The 20,898-nt window shown below is 40.0% G+C and overlaps 1 protein-coding gene across 1 annotated transcript in view; it reads left to right on the top strand.

The window, feature by feature from the left end:
* Positions 1 to 2,006: 2,006 nt before the first annotated feature.
* Positions 2,007 to 20,898, top strand: part of JAM2 (junctional adhesion molecule 2) — a 62,383-nt gene continuing 43,491 nt past the window's right edge. The window contains exon 1 of the mRNA XM_032865503.1: positions 2,007 to 2,564. Within this exon, the coding sequence (XP_032721394.1) occupies positions 2,498 to 2,564 (67 nt within the window). The 5' untranslated portion in view covers positions 2,007 to 2,497. The remainder of the gene's footprint in view (positions 2,565 to 20,898) is intronic.

The following is a 20,898-nucleotide window of genomic DNA, read 5'->3' as shown; positions in this document are numbered from 1 at the left end:
CTTTCTGAAATGATGGAAATGCTCTATATCTTCACTAGCCAATAGGTAGCCATTACCTCCTATGTTGCTATTGAGACCATCAAATATGGCTCGTGTGACTGAAGAACTGAATTTTAGATTTAATTGAATTCAAATCTACACAGCCTCATGGATCTAGAGGCTACCATATTAAACGGCACAGTTCTAAAACATGGATTTTTTTTTTATATCCTACCGTGGTGTTTTCAAAAGTTCTGTAACTATAGGATAAGGTCTAGAGTTTGTAGTATGACACTGAATGACTCTCATAATCCAGTCTCTTTTCAGTTCTTGCCACCCGTGCCTCCTCTGCACCAATCCCACATATCTTCTAGCTCTGTCGAACATTGCTTCACCTAAACAAGCCATAATTTTTAGATCTTCGAGCTTTCGATCCTGCTCTTTCCTCTACCTAGCATGCCCTTTGCTTATTTTATTCCTTTCAAAATCTGTGACTTTCCATGCCTCATAAAGCCATGCACACACCCTCCAACAGAGAGACATCCCCTTATCCTTGACCTTGAATAAGCCAGTAGAATCTCTCAGCCCAGTTTTCTCATCTGCAAAGTGGGAGTGATAATATTTTTGGCCATACACCATTGTTGGGGGATTAGATTAAGGCTATCCAGACTCAACCACTGAGAAAGCACTCAATAAGAACTGCGTTACTTTTTTCTGTTCTCCCACAACACTTATCGTGTGATAGATATTAGAGGTCTTTCCAGAGGAGACTCTCTCTGTCTCAAGACTATGAGCTCATGAGCAGCAAAGACTCAATCTAGCTCATCATTATACACCAGCATCCAACACAATGTAGCTATTTGGCAAATGCTTTAACCGGGTGACAAATAATGGGTGAATCAATTATTCACATAGGATGCCACAGAATACTAATTTTTAAAAAAGTATGTCTTTTTGTGAGTATCTTTAGAGAGGAGTCAAAGAAATATACAGTGGCAAGAATGAGAAAAGAGAACGCCATCAACTTCTCTTGTGAAGCATTACATTTTTCTGGTTGCCGCCTAGAAAAACTGGCCTAAGCCTGTTGTTAAATCTGTGTCTTGCTCTCTTGTCTCTCTCTTGACTTGTCTTGTCTCTCCTTGCTTGACTGGAGTATAGCTCTAATGTTTTGGCCATTTTGACTATCTGGGTCCTCTGCCCCACCCTGCCTTGGGTATCAAGCTTCCATCACCGTCACCAAGGAAACAGCAGGGATGGCTCATTCCTCACAGTTCTGCATATCTCAACTCTGGTCGCCTTTGTCCAGTGAGCTAAATTCTTCATGTGCACCCCACTAAATCAACTGTCTTTTATTCAGTACTTTATTCATTATTCTACCTTATTCTACCTTATTCTACCATTCTTGGGAATGGTCTTTTTTCCAGACCTGTCACTATTCTTGAATGCACCAGACATTTTTGGTCCCTGGGAGTAAATACAAAAATTGTTTAGCCCTTGGAGTGTGTGCAGTATAAGTGCGGGTCAATTTTAAAGAAGGCAACAGAGCATTCATAATGGGTTTCCCTTTTAAAAGCACAGTAGACCAAAAATAAACCTGACAAAGGGCAGCTGTAGAGTTTTAACATGTGGAAAACTCCACAGGCGGCAGTTATGTAACTGGAAAGAAAGATGATAAATATTTTACACCGTTAGATGAACTTCCAACTCTGACACGTGAAAAGCAAAGAACACAAAACACAGCTCAACTCTCCAAAGAGCAAAAAAGCTTAGACTGAGAAGGGGCCAAGACTATTGCTAAAATCGGAGCCCTGGCTTCTAGCACGAGTCTTGATTGCTTCCCCCCCCCCCTCTGGCGTCCAAGGAGGAGTCCGCGAGCCCCATCTCCCCCGAGCGCCTCCCCCGCAGCTTCTCCCGTTGGCCAGAATTTTTCCCCAAATCTCCACATCTAGGCTGAAAAACCCAAAAAGTTTTGTGCCACGGAGAAGGAAGACAGGAGTTGGAGCGAGGCACGCAGAGTTGCCCTCCACAGCCGCCTCGCCCCAGCCCCCGCGGCCCGCGCCTCCCGCCCCGGGCTCCTCGCCCCGGGGACAGCTGGCAGCCCCGCGCGGGACCAGACACAAAGCCGATCAATCCCGGTGGCGCGGGGGCGGGGGGACGCCCGCCAGGGCTTCCCTTCCGCTCCTCGCCGCCTCCGGCCCCCTCATTAGGACCCAGCCCACACCTCGTCCGGCGTCCACGGCCCTCCCCCCTCCCACCCCTCACGGCACAAAAGGAACAGCCCAGGCCCCCCCAGCCCGGGACGGGCCAGACCTGCCCCTAGGCGGCCAGCTGAGAAGGCGCCCCCGGCGGGGGGAAACTGACATCCATCAGGGTCCGCCCACCGCTCCCCTCCTCTCCGCGGAGCGAGTCTCTCCTCCTCGCCTGCCCCAGAAGTTCGGGGGCCCCGCGCCCGGCCTCCCGCGCTCCGGCCGCCGGGACCCTCGGCCTCCGAGGAGCAGCCAGCTCGGACCCCGGGAAGATGGCGAGGAGGAGCCGCCACCGCCTCCTCCTGCTGCTGCTGCGCTACCTGGTGGTCGCGCTGGGCTGTAAGTCGCTGGGGTACCTCCGCCCGCCCACCCACGCGCGCTGGGACCGGCCCCGCAGACCTCCAGCCCCTGGACGCGGCGCTCGCTGACCGCTGTCTCTGGGGCCCTGGACTGGGGTGCGCCGCGGGGCGTCGGACTTGGCAGCCAGCGAGACGGAGCGGGGGTGCAGGCAGGCGCGGGGCGGCGCGGGGGTCTCCGGTTTATTGCAAATAGCATCTGATTTTGTCCGTTCTGGGTGGAGAAAATTAAGAGTCCACACCCGCAGGTTCTCACCTTCTTCCAAAGTTGGGGTAAGTTTTCAAAGAGGCAGGGACGCGCACAGAATGCTTAACTCACTCCTTGTAAGATGCTGGGATCTCAAGATGGCATCGGAGGGAGGCAGGCGCCGGCCCCACGCGAGGTGCCGGGGAAGGGGATGGTGTTCGAGTTGCCTTGATTTCTGAGGCTTCCGACCGTAGCGATGAAAGGCAGCGTCCTTGTGGGGCTGGGGGATGAGGGGAATTCGCGGCTGCTGAGCCACAATTACTTTGATCCTTTCCACCTGCACATCTATATTCAGTTAGGGACGTCTGGTCTGGGGACTCCAGCCAGCTGCTGTGTCCTCAGGGGACGTCCAACGGAATGGTTGTTAGAAAGAGGCAGAAGCTGAATGAAACGGGTATGGGGGGACGTCCCAAGGCCCATTTCACGGGGTGGTTCTAAACGGGTTTTTCACGGATTCTGGGCTCCTAAAATCCTGGGAATGTATCCTGTTATTTTGTTTTCTTCGCGTTAACTTTTTAGGAAAATAGAGGAAATCGAAATAGATCTTAAGCACTTCAGCAATGAAATCCTTTTTCTATTGTTTTTCGTTTTTCTTTCTCTTTTTTCCTTTTTTTTTTTTTCTTCAATAGAATGGGTTATTATTGTTGCTATTCAAGTTCTGGTAATATTTAAAATAACCCGCCGGATGAGTGTCTAATACCATAATACAATGACTTTTTCTCACGCTCTTATTGCCGAAGTGAGTATTGCTGAACTCAACGCGATGTGAGCTTTGTTCCTTAGTGGGGGAGGAAGGTGCAAGTTGTCTCAGTGAAGGGACATGTGTTGACCTATATTATAGAAAATCAAACCAAGAAGGCAAGGCTTCACGATAAAACCGTTATGCAGTTTTGAAATTGGTATCGTATTGGACGCACAAAGAAAAAATGCAGGAATGGTAAAGGGCAACAGACAGGCTAGAGGAATTGTCACAAAACTGCCAGGAAAGTTATATACATATTTTGTTGACGATCCTAAATTTCCAATTAAAAAAGACTGATTTTACAATTGCCACTAATTAAAAACAGAGAAAATGGTTTTACTCTTCTATTCTTATTCAGTGATCAAAATAGAAACAATACAAACAATAATACAATTTCAAACAATAAGTTTGAAAGTGTAGCCAAGAAATAACCAAGAGGTAAACACAGGCTTAGATGAATGAGGAGAATAACCTCTTCTTCAGACTTTGGGTAAATCGAACCACTGGCTCTACACTTTTAAGGATTTTTTTTATTTAATACAGAGAAAGCACAGGCAGGGGGAGTGGGAGAGGGAGAAGCAGGCTCCCCACTGAACAGGGAAATTGATGCGGGCCTCAATCCCAAAACCCTTGGATCATGATATGAACCAAAGGCAGACACTTAACCATCTTAGCCACCCAGGAGCCTCTAACCATTGGTCCTTCTTTTTTTTTTTTTTTAAGATTTTATTTATTTACCTGACAGAGAGAAATCACAAGTAGGCAAAGAGGCAGGCAGAGAGAGAGGGGGAAGCAGGCTCCCTGCTGAGCAGAGAGCCCGATGCAGGGCTCCATCCCAGGACCCTGAGATCATGACCTGAGCCGAAGCAGAGGCTTAACCCACTGAGCCACCCAGGAGCCCCACCATTGGTCCTTCTAACCCTGACTCCTGTGGGGGAATAATTTGGGAGTATGTGTGTATCTTTTCTGTGTTGTTCCCAGGATGCTAAAAGGTCTGGCATTGCAAGAATGTTTCTTTCTTTCTTTCTTTCTTTCTTTTTAAAATAAGCTCAGTTATTTTATAACAGTACATTTAAAGAAATAGTGTGAAGATAGTATGGAGAGTTCCATATATACCACATCCAACTTTCCTTTTTAATTATATTTTATATTAGTATGAAACATGTCATAATTAATGAAACCATTTTTGCACATTATTATTAACTAAAGTCCAGACTTTATTCAAATTTCCTTCATTTTTTCCTAATGTCCTTTTTTATTTCAGGATCTCATTCAGAATACTATATTCTATTTAGTAGTTCTGTCTCCTTAGGCTCCTCTTCGCTGTGACAGTTCCTCAGACTCCCTTGGTTTTTATTACCTTGACAAGTTTGAGGAGTACATGTGAAGTATTTTGTAGAATGTCCTGTAATTGGTGTTTTTTTGATGTTTTCTCATGACTTCTATATCAGTATGGGCTTATGAATATTTATTTTATACTTTGGATTATTGTCAAATATGATTTTATTTATTTTAGTACTAAAGTTCTTCCAGCTTTGGCCACTAGGAGTTCTTCTAGTGGTTTCTGTATCCTCTAATACACCCCATTATTATATATATAATGATGGGGTATGTCAGAGGATATATATACACACACACATATGTGTGTGTGTGTGTGTGTGTGTGTGTATGCATTTCTGTTTGTTTTGCTTAGCAATTCCTTTCTTTTTGGCAACACAAAGTGCTTCAGGCTGATCTTTTATGTTTCCTGCTCCAGTCCTAGAATCAGCCATTTTTCCAGAGAGTGCTGGTTCCTTTTATTGGAGAATGGTATTAGAAACCAAGATGTGAGTCTACCGCATACCACCCTGAATACACCTGATTTCATCTCATCTCAGAAGATAAGCAGGGTTGGCCCTCGTTAGTACTTGGATGGGAGAAACCAAGATGTAGGCATTGAGTATGATCTTGGATGAGAGAAACCAAGAAACAGGAATTGGGTACACTCATTGCTATCAGAGTGTTGTTGAAAAACAAGAATGTTTTTCAGGGCTAATCACAAATCCTATTTGTGATTTATCCACTCAGGTTTCATGTCCAGATCCTAAAACTGTATATTAAAAACTTTGTATATATCAGATACTGTTACTAAGGGCTTTTTTGAATAGTCTCTCTTTTTAAGTTCTCAGAAAATGCATAAATAAAAGCAAATAAAAGCAAAATAATATATAATATGATATAATATGACAATAATCCAAAGTATAAAATAAATATTCATAAGCCCATACTGATATAGAAGTCATGAGAAAACATCAGAAAAACACCAATTACAGGACATTCTACAAAATACTTCACATGTACTCCTCAAACTTGTCAAGGTAATAAAAACCAAGGGAGCTCCAATAAAAGCAAATAAAAGCAAATCTTCAGATTACAGATAATGTCCCCCAAGGCTCAAAGAAAGCTCATTCATATAGGCTAGAAAGAAATGGAACTGGGATTTGAAGATCTAAGAATTTGTTCCACAGATAATAGGACTTCTCTCCTTTTTCTCTCCGAGCAGTTAACTCCTTTCACTGTCTTCATTCAAAAAAAAAAAAAAAAAGACCTTGTGGATTTTTATTCTTTAATTACATACTTATCTTCTTAATATCCATCCCCAATATAACTGTACCACCCTTTTGTCCCAATCCTATTGTATTTAATATCATGCTTATTCCATTCCTTTATTTCCATTTGTCTGTATTCTTATTTCTTTCTTAGTCGTCTGGAAGACTTTGGTTGTTGCTGCTACTACTGTTAATTGGACTACTTATTCAGTGTACCTGTTGATATATGGACATTTACGTGTGTGTTTATGAAACTGTATTTTTCTTTACCATGAAAGTGGGAGCTCCATGAGGGAAGGAGTTTTTTCATGTTTGCTCACCACTCTATGCACAATGCTAAGCAAAGCGCCTGGTTAGTAGGAAGTGTAAATAGACATCTGTTGATCAGATAGGAAGGGCATGAGTGGAGGACGTGGAGAAATGGATGGATGGAATTAATGATTGCAATATAAATCATGAAGCTGTAACTAATCCTGGGTAGGTGAGGTGTCTGATTTCTCTGAGGTGACATTTAAGCAAAGCATTATATCAAACAAAGTTGAATGTAACTGGGAGCCGTGTACTGGTAACAGTTGGTCCTCAATTCTGGACTGGAACCCAAGCCAGGCTTACTTGGCCTGAGTCAGTAATCTCTCATTAGCTATTAAGGACGTGGAGCAGGGAGAGGTCTGGATTTTCTGCAAAATCCCAAAGTTCTGCCCTGGTGGCGGAACTGACCCAAAAGAGCACTCCAGGGAACCAGTGCCAGGAAAAGTCTGCCCTCTGTAAACATTGTTAAGAACAAAGCATCATCATCAATCTGCAGAGGAAGACCGGTTCCATCCTGGCATGGTCTTAATTATCTGATGAACATATAGGTCAGATTGGGCTTGCTGGTACACCTGATAACGGTTTTAAAACTGAGACAGAGATGACATTCAAAAGGAAGAAGTCTAAACCCCCCCCCCAAAAAAAAAAAAACAAAACAAAATAAAACCCAAAGGAAGACGTCTAAAACAAAAAGTCAGAATAAAGAGAACAGTTAATTCCCTAAGGCTGATGATACTCATTTTCCTTCCACCAGAGCAGTTTAATGAGAGGAGCGCATGTGCATTTACACATGTTTTCTCTACCCATGGTTTCTATCACATTGGTTTCCTCCAGTAGGCCTTGTTGGTAGAGAAGATGTTTTGAACTAGGGAAGCTAGAGCTGCTGTATTTGTTGAAGTGGGACCAGAAGAAATCTGTACAGGCCATTTTTTTAAAATGACCTTCTCATGCCATGGCACTGCTGAGTCAGTACTCCAGTATACCTGGATTGCCAGATTGATGCCTTGAGGAAGATAAAGGTCAGTATAGAAAAGGGGGAATCAGAATCTAGGTCAAGGGCTTGCTTTGGCAAAAGCAGAGAAAGAAAACTTAAAAGTGGGTACTGTTTTCTTGGGAGGTGTTACTATTAACATGACCAGAACTCAGAAAAACAACCCAACTGTATTATTTTTCTATTGAGAAACAATCACCATAAATTTAATATAACACAGATTTATTATCTTAAAGTTCTAGAAGCTAGAAATCTGAAATAGGTCTCACTGGGCTAAAATCAAAGTATGGGAAGGGCAGCTATCTTCTGGAGATTTGAATGGAGAATCAGCTTCCAAGCTGTTTTCCCAGCTTCTAGAGGCCACTGACTGGTGGCCCCATTCCTCCAGCTTTGAAGCCAGCAATGCTAGGCTTCCATAAATCTGTTTTCTCTCATATACCTCCCTCTTTCACTTATAAGGATCCTTACACTTACATTGGACCCATTGGACCCACCTAGGTAATCCAGATTAATCTATCCATCCCAAAGTTAGCTGGTTAGCAACTTTAATTCTACCTACAACCTTAATTCCCATTTACCATGTAAGGTACCGTGTTTTAGGCTCCTGGGATTAGGATGTGGACATCTCTGGGAAACCATGACACCAACCAAAATTAGGATGTACACAGTAACAGTGTAATCAGCATTGTAGCCAAGAATATTCTAGATCCCATGGAGCAACCATAACTTTTACCTTTAAATTATAATTTATAGTGATGTAGAACTGTAGTTTTTGAGATCTATTTCAAATCATGTAGTGTAGCAGTAAAGAACATGTACTCTGATGCTGAATTCTGTGTTAATTTACTAGCTAACTGTATGATCTGGTACAAGCTATTTGATTTCTCTGTGTGTCGGTTTACCAATCTGTAATGGTGATAATCCCAATAATAGACTTACTTCATAGAGGTGTAGGGTGAATTAAGTATGTACACATTTATAGCATACATAGCACTTAGAAAACTGGTCTTGTTATTATTGATAATATTTGGGGTCAGTGGAGCTAAACATTCATATTATCATTTATAATGGATTTCCTACATTTCTGAGAGTCCTATCCAAACACAAATAATAGTCTGTTTCATAAGTATTATACTAATATAAAGTTTGTTTTATTCACTTTTATTATTTAAAGAATGTATTTTAAAATGTGTTTTTTAAGGTCTTATTACAAAATACACAGATGTATCTGTATTATTACAGAATACTCACATATATATAGAGACACCTGTCTGTCTATCTACACGAAAAGAATATGCCAGGCAACAGAAGGAGAGCGCAGACCATCCCAGATACAGAGGAACAGTGCTGTAGAGAGGTACTTGAGCAAAAGCAATTAGGAAGCAGAAGAAGTTCCCTATAGCCAGAGCATGGAGGACAGGGGAAGACAAAAGACAGCAGCCAGGTGGTAAGAGGGCCTTGTGGGACATATTTAGGATTTTGGATTTATCCTAAAGACTAGGAGAAGCCACTGAAGGCTTTTAAACACTGAGTATCAGTTAGATTTGCCTTTCAAAGAGAACACATTGGATGGAGTGTGGAGAATGGGCAGGATGGGTGGGTGGGACGTGGAAGTGGGGAGCCCCGTTAGATGTTATTGGAGTGGTCCAGGCTGTTACTTCCTAAGTATTTCTTTTATATGACTTATTGAAAACATGTACATGTACATATATAATTAGACATTTACATTCACCCACAGAAAGTTGTTTTAAATCTGAAATATAGTTAATTAAATTTTATCAAGATTTGAGGAAAACATCTCTTTGGTTTTTAAGGAATTTTAAATGGTGTATGCTACACATTTTTCCAACTCTCTCTTCAGCTCTCAACATCTAAACATGAAACTAGCTTTTGGGGCTACTAGTTATTGTCTTTCAATATTATTCTCTAACACCCTCCCTCCCCGGGTGTTGTCTTCCTTTAGCTTTGTTTTACCTTATTCCCAATTTGCCATCCTTAGGAGGGTGATTGGAATAGATTTGTTGGGGAGAAGGGTGGCCTTCTATGTTAACTAAACATGTGAGGGTACACCTGTATGAGAGAGATGGAGACACAGAGAGAGATAGAGAGATGGAGGGGTAGAGGTGGGGAGAGGGGGAGGAGAGAGAGAGCAGGGGAGCGAAAGAGAGAATGTGTGTGCTCAAATGAATGCCTGCTAACAGGACCCATAGGATCCTACTCTTGGAATCCTCAGGCTGGTGAAAGGTTTGGAAATGTTTACAGTTTAAATTGTTCCCACATTTTATGAACAGAAAAGCAAAGAACTACTGGACCAGTCCTATGAAGGCATTTCAAGAGCTATACTCTTAGCTCTCCACTGTCTTGGCTCAAACAGTCCTGAGCAAGGATTCTTGTGATCTTCTTCATCTTCTTCTTCTTCTTCTTTTTTTAATTAATTTATTTATTTTTAATTTAGAGGGGGAGAGAGAATCCCCAACCCCAAGCAGACTCCCCACTGACCACAGAGCCCAAAGCAGGGCTTGATCCTAGGGCCCAGAGATCATGAGCTGAGCCAAAATCAAGAGTAGATGCTTAACCATCTGAGCCACCCAGGTGCCCCAAGAATGCTTATGATTTTAACAGATGGAAGTTTTAGTTCTTCACTGAAGAATTTTGCCTTTCTCTCTCTTCGTATGTCATTGGCATTTTTTATTTGTTTTGCTAGATTTTCTGTTTTGTTTTAGTTTTCAAAATTTTTCACAGGGACAGTTTGGGACTGAGTTGTTTTTATTCTGGTAAGGAGTAAAAAAGCCCAATTTGGTCTTTCTCCTTCATTCTAGGTGTTTCTAGATCACTCACTCTCCTTTTGTCAAAGCAGTCACCTGCTGTTTTTAGTTTTAGCTTTGCTCACACTGTAAAAATTTGCTAAATACTTTATTTATGGGCATAATTCAAGACAAAGAATAGATCATTGCTGAATGCATTTACTTACACATTTTACTTAAAAAAAGGTACATTTATAGTAAATTCAAACAGTACAGAAATGAAAAATAACTCTCCTTTCTAGCTCCCCTGACTTCTATTCCGCTCCTTACAGATAGCCTACTCTTAAACTTTTTGAATATAGTTCCAGAAAAATTGGGGGGAAAATACGGTTCCAGTATATATGAGCATACTTGTATAGCTTCTTTAAAAATAAAAATCAGGGGCGCCTGGGTGGCTCAGTTGTTAAGTGTCTGCCTTCGGCTCAGGTATTGATCCCAGGGTTCTGGGATCCAGCCCCACATCGGGCTCCCTGCTCTGAGGGGAACCTGCTTCTCCCTCTCACACTCCCCCTGATTGTGTTCCCTCTCTTGCTGTGTGTCTCTTTTCCAAATAAATAAATAAAATCTTAAAAAAATAATAATAAAAATAAAAATTTACTATGCTTATTGTTTTTACCTTCCAATAAATCAAATCATATTATATATGATATTCTATGCCTTTCTGCAAAACTTTATTTTTTAGTTTTTTAAAGATTTATTTTAGAGGGAGGTAGAGTGTACATGTAAGTGAGGGGAGGAGCAGAGGGAGAGAACCCCAAGCAGACTCACAGACTCCCTGCTGAGCACAGAGGGTTGGTGGGTTGGGGTTTCTTTGATCCCACAACTCATGAGATCTTGACCTCAGCTAAACCAAGAGTTGGAAGCTTAACACACTGAGCCACTCAGGCTCCCCATGCAAAAATTTATTTTTACTAGTAATTAAGCCACAACCCAAAGCTATCTCACAAATATGACCATGATAACACCTTGCAGAGGCCTTTAAAATCCTTAAGCTGAAGTGCAGCAGGGGTTACCGTCTAATTAAAACCAACAAAAGTAAGTAGTGAAACAAAATGAATATAACAAAACAGAGGGGAAATAAACTCCCAAACCTTTTCTAGAAAGGGAAAAATTCCAACTCTGATGCTATGAAAAAAGTCCGGAGTAGAGGATAAGGGCCAACGCCCACCAGAGAAGACCAACACCAGCACCAGCTAAGACTTACAGACAAGTGCAAACTGTTACTATTTTTAAAGGAGACCAAAGAAGTAATGACCTCAGATAAAAAGGGAACATGTTGAACTACTGGGAAAGTGCTAAATTTGAAAATGGAGGATTGTGCTAATGTCTTTAAAATTGCTCTAGAGGCGCTTTAAAATAGGAATGGATTCTGATCAGAAGTTGAACGCCCACCATAGAATAAACAGTAACCCAAGGGTCTATTTGTTTAGTAATCTAAACACAGCAGTAGGCTAGGTCATTAAAAAATAGGATAAAAATTCCACATAAGGTGATTGGAGCTGTGGATCATTGGATTTTGGCCCCATACAGTGCTTTTGTTCCCAGAACAAGTCAGGTGCTTTGTGTCCTGCCTGTGTGGGTGTGTGTAAAGGAGTGAACAAATCTGCCATTTTAGATACAATGTTTCTCCTTCCCAGCCATCTTCTCTTCTCTTGTGTTGTTATTGTCCCAGTTTTCTCTCTGTGGCAAATGCAATTACTCCCTGAAGGTCTAAACCCCTTCTTTCTCTTGAATCCTCTCCAGCTCATCCATTCCTCAAAGCTGAAGTCTACCCACATATATTATACTCCTGGTGTTCTTGGTATGTTCCTGGTTCTCTTTTGTACTTACTGGGCTATACTGTCACCATGTTTTTTTGTTCGTCCATTTGCTTTTGTCACCATGCTTACATGTGTTTCTCTCTGGATTGTGAATTTGTCAAGGACAGAGAAAATACATCTTTGTGTCTCTAGCACCTAGAATCCTGCCTGGCACATGACGATTCTCTAATACTTAATTGAATAGAGGTAAGTAACCTGGAGTTTAATGTTTATTTGCTTCTTAGCTTCATAAAATGACATTTTAATACTAAGGATCCAAGGACATGTGTCGGGTGTATATTCCGTAATGAATGCATAATTTGACTGCTCTTAGAACTTCCTCCTTCCTTATGAACTATAATGTCCCTAGAGTTTAGACTGACCAGGTTATATAGAGACTGGTCTGCCCTATAGAGTTTTAAGAAGTTTTGCTGATTGCTTGATGCCTTCTTGTATTGTAAACAAAACAAAACACACACAAAAAAACTAATGTAACCTCCTCTTGAATTAGTAAGCACTGATTAAAGGTTCAGATGAATCAAACAATACCTCTTCGCAAGCTGCCTGAGATAAACTACAGCACAGAATGGTAGAGAGTTGTGCAAATACTGCCCCGAGCAGGGGATTCCAGACTTGGCCCTCATGGTCCAATCTCTTTGCCACTCAATTGGTACCATAGCAATCCATGCCTCACAGTAGGTAAAAGTTTGCTAAAAGAGAAGGGAGGACCTGATAAACTGATCTTTATTTCCAAACCAAAGATAGTTTTCTTAGGCATTCTTGTCCAGTAATCATATCTTCTTGTAGGATCTTGACATCTGCTCATTAGCAGTGAAAACTTTCTTCTGGATCAAGTGACTCATCAGCTAGGTCCAAGGGTATTCTTCCATCACAAATGCCAAGATTAGAGGCATCCTGAGATTTTCAGCCCTACTGTTCCACTCTCCCAGAAAATCTGAATGAGGATGCTGAATTGTTCAAAAAACACCTGCCTGGAGCGCTAGTTCTTCAGACTTTTTTTATTCCATGTCCTACTTCTCTTAAAAAGAGCATATGCCCCAACATACGTTTTTGGTATTGAAAGATATGCATGTATTTCTGCATCAATATATTATGTTAATTATAATATATATATATATATATAAAATAAGTATCAGACAAATGAGGTAATGAAAAATAAATCAGCAGTAGTGCCTTTGGGTGGAAATGAGGTGATGGTTGCCCTAGATTATAGCACTTGATAAAACCTCTATCATTAAAATACTGTGAGTCTGGTATAGGAATAGAATGGCAGACCAATGGAACAGAATATAAAGTCCAGGAATTGGCCCTAGTTCATTTGGAAATTTAGTATAGATGTGAGATGTGTCTTTCCATTTATCTCTGTATAAAATAGGAGCATCTTAAACCATAGAGAATGCTTAATAGATATGGTTACAATTGGGTAGCTATTTGAGGGAAAATGATAGGCTCCTGACAGTGTACATGAGGATAATCTCCCAATGAATCAAAGATCTAAATGTCAATAAGTAATAAATTCACCCTCCCAAAATAACAAAAGCATGGATGCATTCTTTTAAAAACTATATATGAAGGATACCTGGGTGGCTCAGATAGTTAAGCGTCTGCCTTTGGCTCAGGTCATGATCCCAGGGTCCTGGGATCAAGTCCCACATCAGTCTCCCTGCATGGCAGGGAGTCTGCTTCTCCCTCTCCCTCTGCTGCTTCCCCTGCTTGTGCTCTTCTCCTTCACTCTCTCTCTCTCAAATCAATAAATAATAAAATCCTTAACAAATTAAAAATTTAAAAATTAAAACTATATATCAAAAGAGCATCTGCTCAAAAAAAATAATAAAATACCATACAAAAACCAAAGGCAAATGACTAATTGGGAAGAAGACATCTGCACTCCAAATCTCAACCAGAAGGTTCTCAGTCTCATAAGTCTCAGCCAAAGAGTATTGTCACTGACATGCAACAAGCCCTGAAAAAATGGAAAGAAAATAAAAATATAAAGAACAAAATAGAAAAATGGCCCACATACAACACAAACCCGAGTTCCCAGAGAAAAGTTTTAATAGTTCTTTCGGATATGACACTGCGCTCAACATCACTTAAATGCAAATTAAACTGTCACAAAGATAATATCTCTTCCCTGCCAGATTATCAAAAACACATAACTCATCTGCATCTTCTGTTATTGAAGCTGTGAGCAAACAGGCACTCTGACTGCTGAGGGGCTGTGTAGTGATCTGCTATGGAGAAGAATTCAGCAATATGTAGGAACATTGCATGTCTTTTCTGACTCATCAACTTCACTATCGGGAGCCTATTCCAAAGCTGTATTTGCAAAACATAGCACATGATTGATGCATGGTATTATTTACTTCAAAATTACTTATTATAAAGAAGTTTGAAAACAATCAAATGCCCATCAAGAAGAGATTGGCTGAACAAAGAACAGAGCGGCATGCCATGTAGCCATAAAAGGGATCAAGGGTGATCTCCGTGTGTTAGTATAGCAAAGGAAAAAAGCCAGGTGCAGAACAGTATAATGTAGCATGCTATATTTTGTGTCAGGAAGAAATACTGGAAGGTTAAATGAAAGCCGCTCACCATGGGTAGGAAGGGGCAGAAATGGAGCTTGTTTCTCTTAATAACTTATTACATAGATTTGGTTGTGAAAACTTAAATGTTCTGTTTCAAAGAAAAATTCACTAACATGGCCATCTTAAAAATTGAAAACAGGGGCACCTGGGTGGCTCAGTGGGTTAAAGCCTCTGCCTTCAGCTCAGGTCATGATCCCAGGGTCCTGGGACTGAGACCCACATTGGGCTCTCTACTCTACAGAGAGCCTTCTTCCTCCTCTTTCTCTGCCTGCCTCTCTGCCTACTTGTGATCTCTGTCAAATAAATAAATAAAATATTTTTTCTTAAAAATTGAAAACAAATGAACAGAAATGAACCTACTATGTACCAAATCAATGATGTAACCATGCAGAGGAAAGAATTTTTCCAGTCTGAGTTTAGAATATAATATGCCACCGAGTAGTAGAATTCATTTTAAGGATAAATAAAGCTGCAAATACATTTTCAATGAAAATAATTGAAAACTGGTGTTATGTTGAAGTTATACTACAGGATAATGCAAATCAATAATTATAATAGTATAGATATCAAGATTTTCAGTGAAGGAAAAAAAGAGATACAAGTATTATGTTTTTAAAACCGTAAAAGTCCTATTATGTAAATTTGAATTGAAAATGTCAGCATGAACTCCTAATGCTTTCTTGTTCGTAAACTGCGTGTTTCCTATCTCTGTCCACTAAAAAAGCCTAGATGAAATCACAACCTGGATCAGTTCATTTTAATCAAGTGACAAATAACCTAAGAAATCTCAGTAGTTTGCCACCATACACAGAACTTTTGCCTACTTACCCTTTTGGGGCCCCATGTCAGCTGCAGAATCTGGGCTCTGCATGTCTCGTTCTCATTCCAGGCCCCAGGCTGAAGGAGCCGACCCTGTTTGGGACAGACAGTCCTTGTGGCCACGGGAAAAGCAAAAGACGGACTAAACTATGTGTTTGTTCTTAAAGCTTCCACTTACCAGAACGTATGTTTGTTGGTGAAAGCAATCCCATGGTCAAAACTGCAAGTGGGCTGGGGAAGTGCATCGTACCAGCCAGGACGCCCTGGATATCACGTGATAATAAGTGGGAAGGGAAATAGAGTAGTTGGGAATAGGAATAAAATCTATCCTACAACACTATAAAAGTCAGCATACACATTGTGATCTCTAAATACCATTCCTAGCAGTGACCAGGGAACCTTTGGAGGAACATCTGATTCCATATTTAGGGTTGGACATATATAACCCCAGAAACATTTATTTTGTTGTGCCAGAAAGCAAGAAAACTCTCAAAGTTAATGGGGTTGTGTCTAAAGGACACAGGATGCGACATGAAAAGACTCACTGTGGCCAAATTAGAGGCAATTCGAGAACCAAAAGTGAAAAAAAAAAAAAAAGAAGGCAATTGACTTAAAGATGCCAAACATATTTTTAAGTGTATTCATGACAGACATTAGAAAGAGAGTTGATAAAATTTTAAAAAATCATTACACTTTGGTCATAATTAGAGCCAACTACAGGATAATGCAAATCAATAATTATAATAGTATAGATATCAAGATTTTCAGTGAAGGAAAAAAAGAGATACAAGTATTATGTTTTTAAAACAGTAAAAACCTACCCTGATTTTTAACAATTAAAATAAAGAAGCCTTCATCTTCTTTCCTTTACTGTTTGTCTGTATAACATACAGCCTTAACGGATAGGGAAAATTCTTCTTTATGGAAGTCAAGCTAGTAAATGTGCAAAGATAACAGGGAAAACAAAAGAATCTAATCATCATCATCTTGCAACATGTCATTGGTTCAGGATATGATTATTCAAAATTAGGCAAAATGTGATAGGGACCTTTAAAATGGAAGGAGCAGTCTGTTATCACCTAAAACCACTGATTAATCTTAGCATCCTTAAAAGTAGGACAATCATTGTGTGATACAGCAGAAAGCACATGGCATTCCCTACGTAGTGTTTGTGCTCATCCCTCAAGAAAATAATAATAATAATTGATCTTTATTTGAATCAAGCCACTAGCAAGCTACCTTCTCTTTACAGGAGAGTAGATGCACAGATTAAAGACACAGACAAACTTAGAAAGTGGGCTGTTCTACAGAATAAATAGCTAGATTTCCATAATAAGTCAATGGATGGGAGAATAGGTCAGGTTAGCTCTCGATTAAAAACAAAACAAAACAAAAAATCCCAAGAAGCAAGTGTAATGCTAAAATGCGGATCCCGGTTCAAAAAAGATGTTACACGAATTTGACTAAGGTAGGGCATTAGATTATACTAAGAAATGAATTATAATTTGTTATTTTAATGTCATTATAGCCATATGTCTTTAATTTGCATTGATACCTCCTAAAATAATAAAGAAAATGATTGATATATATGATTGGCTTTAAAATTTCTCAACAACAAAAAGGATAGATGAAGTAAACATGGCTGTCGTTATAACTGTCGAATTCAAATAACGAGTATATGGAGTCTATTGTTCTTTTCTCTCTGCTTTGGTGTGTATTTGAAAATTTGTCATAGGAGCACCTGGCGTGCTCAGTCACTGCAGTATACATTTCTTGATCTCGGTGTTGTGAGTTCAAGCCCCACGTTGGGTATAGAGATTACATAAATAAATAAATCTTTAAAAAAAAAAAAAGAAAAGGAAAATTTGTCATGATAAAAAAACTAAACCTATAAAAAAACAATGTGATAAATATATAAAAATGCCAGTATTTCTTTTCTTTGCCCCTCTGTGTTTTATTGGACAAGCCACCTTAGAGTCTCCTGGTTAAAGAAAAAATAATAGACCAAAGTGAGTCTACTTGAAATATCCACTCTCCTAAATTCTACACCTTACTTAACCAATATAAGAAACCCGAATTCTGTCGGAATGGCCCCTTTTTTAATATAGCTAGTCTGTGACACACTAACAGAAAAAGAAAATACCTGACAACAAGCCAAACACCCTGTTATTAACCAAACTCCAAGATCCTGGTTTATACAGCAAAGTCTGTTAGTAAATCTGCATGTAACAGTGACGTTTTTCTTCGTAATGTAGTGTGGGCCTTTGAGTTCATTTCCTTTGAAAGGGACTTAAATATTTTATTCCCTAAAATCTAGAAGTACCCATTAGATAAGTGCATGGCAAAGTCATAGACTGATGACAAGGAAAGGTGAACATAAGGAAGAGAATTGATTAAATTCCTAAAAATGTCAAGTTTTTCCTCTTACATTTATTAAATGGAGGCCAGTCTGATCAAACCTCTTTCGTCTACCCTCTGGCTCTTCCAAATAACAGAAGAGACCACTGCAGCTTTTTTTTTTTTTTTAATAGGGTAAGGCTCCAGTGTTTAACATAGCAACTCAAGCACATTTCAAAATTGCTCACACTTCCTAAAATATTCATTTAATGCTCAAATCCATGTCATTAAAACTTAATATCAAGTTCCAAATGAGTTCTTTATATGGTTTAATTTCCCATAGTTCCTTTAACCTTGAAGACCCCAAAGTTCTGAGGATTCTCTGGAGAAGACTCTGGTTGTGGGAGAAGAATGAAAAAATTAGGGTCATTTAGAAGCCTCCCAGAGCTGTGCCAGCAGCTTATGCACACTCTCATTGTAGCCCTTCTTGTCAGAAGCGATTTCTCTGCGGGATAACCCGTTCCCCAAATACACCATGAATTCATGAGCAAGAGAATGTAGGCATTAATAGAAGCCGGAGTTCACTTCATCTCCCATCCCATTACCTCTTAGAGTGGAAACCAGACTGCATCATATTCCCCACATAGAATTTATATTTAAAGTCCTGAACAAGCAAGCCATGTCCCTCTTGCTTGCATCATTCCACACATTCAACTATTTGTCTTTGTGGGTGAGATACCAAAATCTGCTGAGTGATGATGAGATCATTTGAGACAAGCCTTTTTCATTACATGGGCTGGAACACTTGAGGAAATTGATTTCTTATTATTAGAAAAATATAAGGACACGTAATTTTGGAAATCAGTTATAGAAATACCTCTTTTTTTTTTAAAGATTTTATTTATTTGACAGAGAGAAATCACAAGTAGGCAGAGAGGCAGGCAGAGAGAGAGAGAGGAGGAAGCAGGTTCCCTGCCAAACAGAGAGCCTGATGCGGGACTCGATCCCAAAACCCTGAAATCATGACCTGAGCCGAAGGCAGAGGCTTAATCCACTGGGCCACCCAGGTATCCTAGAAATACCTCTTTTGAAGAGCAAAGTTATCTCACCAATGAGTGTGTTGAATATATATATGTATATATATTCCCCCCCTCAGAGGATGATGGATTCTCATCTTTTACCTGAAAGAGTATCATTTACATTTTCTTTTTTTTTTTAAGATTTTATTTATTATTTATTTGATAGAGATCACAAGTAGGCAGAGAGGCAGGCAGAGAGAGAGGAGGAAGCAGGCTCCCTGCTGAGCAGAGAGCCCGATGTAGGGCTCGATCCCAGGACCCTGAGATCATGACCTGAGCCGAAGGCAGAGGCTTAACCCACTGAGCCACCCAGGCACCCCTCAGTTACATTTTCCATGATGGAGTAACTCAGGGGCATGTTCACACTGACTGGAATGGTGGGCAGAATCATGTTCATTTTTCAAGTTGATTAATTTTATAAATTAGAGTTCTCAGTCTATTTGGCAGGGGTATGTTATTGGATTCATATATTATACGTCCAGGTGAAACATCTGTACTGGAGGGTCAGAAGACCTCCTTATACCTCCAACCATAAATGTCACTTGTTTACAAGGAAACAAAAATTATGGCGTATATAAAATGGAGCTTGGGATGCAAAGAACTAAGGTTGTATTAGTTCGCTCTTAGTTTTTTGTAAGGCTTTAGAAAACTATTGTATTTGGATCTCATTTTCCTTATTTGTAAAATGAAGGGGTTTATTTATTTATTTTTTAAAATATTTTTATTTATTTATTTGACAGAGATCACAAGTAGGCAGAGAGGCAGGCAGAGAGAGAGGAGGAAGCAGGCTCCCCGCTGAGCAGAGAGCCCAATGCAGGGCTCCATCCCAGGACCCTGGGATCACGACCCGAGCCCAAGGCAGAGGCTTTAACCCACTGAGCCACCCGGGCGCCCCAATGAAGGGGTTTATTTAATGATGATTAGATTTCTTCATAATTTAACGTTTTGTTTTCAAATGGGGAAAAAAATTAGATGCTAATTTAGATGCTAAAATTATTTTGTATAGTGTTGTTCTAAACTACCCCTTTCAGAGTTCTTATTGGTTAGAACACAGAGCTTGTTTTGAAAAGGAGCAAGAAATGGTTTGCTATTCATGGAGTTGATTGTATATTATGTATAAAGTTTCTATTTGATGCAGTGGGCCATCAAGAAGTTGCTGGAAGTTTTGAAGAGTGAAGCAGTATACCAAAAGCTGGTATTTAGGGTAAACAATAATTTTGAGCCTTACATACTGAATAGACTTAGAAGGATAGAGGTGACTATACCTTGAGTATTAGGTAAAAGGGTACAGGATTAAGGTAACAGCTGGCAAAATTGTTTAAGAACAGTTAAATCCAAAAGACACTGAAAATAGAAATTGGTAAGATTTAATGGTTGATTAAATATGGGGGACCATCAAAGACATCAAAACAGTAATTTCAAGTTTGTAAATTTGAAGAACCAGAGAAATCATAGTGTTTACATTGAGAAGGAATGATTATTTTGTAATATCAAGAGGCAACAAAATATCCAACTAAAAATGTCCCTATAGAGCATTGAAAAGAGGATAAAGGCGTAAATCCTCTTGTACCTACCCCCTGTACGTACGCGGTAAACAAAAATAGGGAGATTCACTCTGGGAGAAGACGTTCTTGGGAAAAATATAGAGGTTGATTAGTAGGGGCAAAGGACTGGAGAAGGTGGAGTCTGGAGAAGGTGCTCAGCTACAGAATATAAAAGATCAGAGACAATGAAGAAAAAGTGCCCAGGGAAATAGTGCACAAAGCAGGGAGGAATTTTGCCAAGTCGGCTAGCTGGAGGCCAGAAGAACCAAGGGAGATCAGAGCAAAGCTATGGCTGACCTGAAGGATTAAAAAGAAGACAGAATTAGCATTTGAATGGAACTTTAGGATTGACAAAACACTTCACACAAATGATATTACTTAATTCTCCTGTTAACATACTGTGAGGTACCCAGAACTATTTTTATCAAGGTTTCATAAATGAGAAGCAG

This window comes from Lontra canadensis, unplaced genomic scaffold, assembly GCF_010015895.1.
Source record: "Lontra canadensis isolate GAN:19392208 unplaced genomic scaffold, GSC_riverotter_1.0 scaffold29, whole genome shotgun sequence".
Taxonomy (NCBI): domain Eukaryota; kingdom Metazoa; phylum Chordata; class Mammalia; order Carnivora; family Mustelidae; genus Lontra; species Lontra canadensis.
Note: the sequence above shows the minus strand (reverse complement) of the source record. Positions and strands in the feature narration are given on the sequence as shown.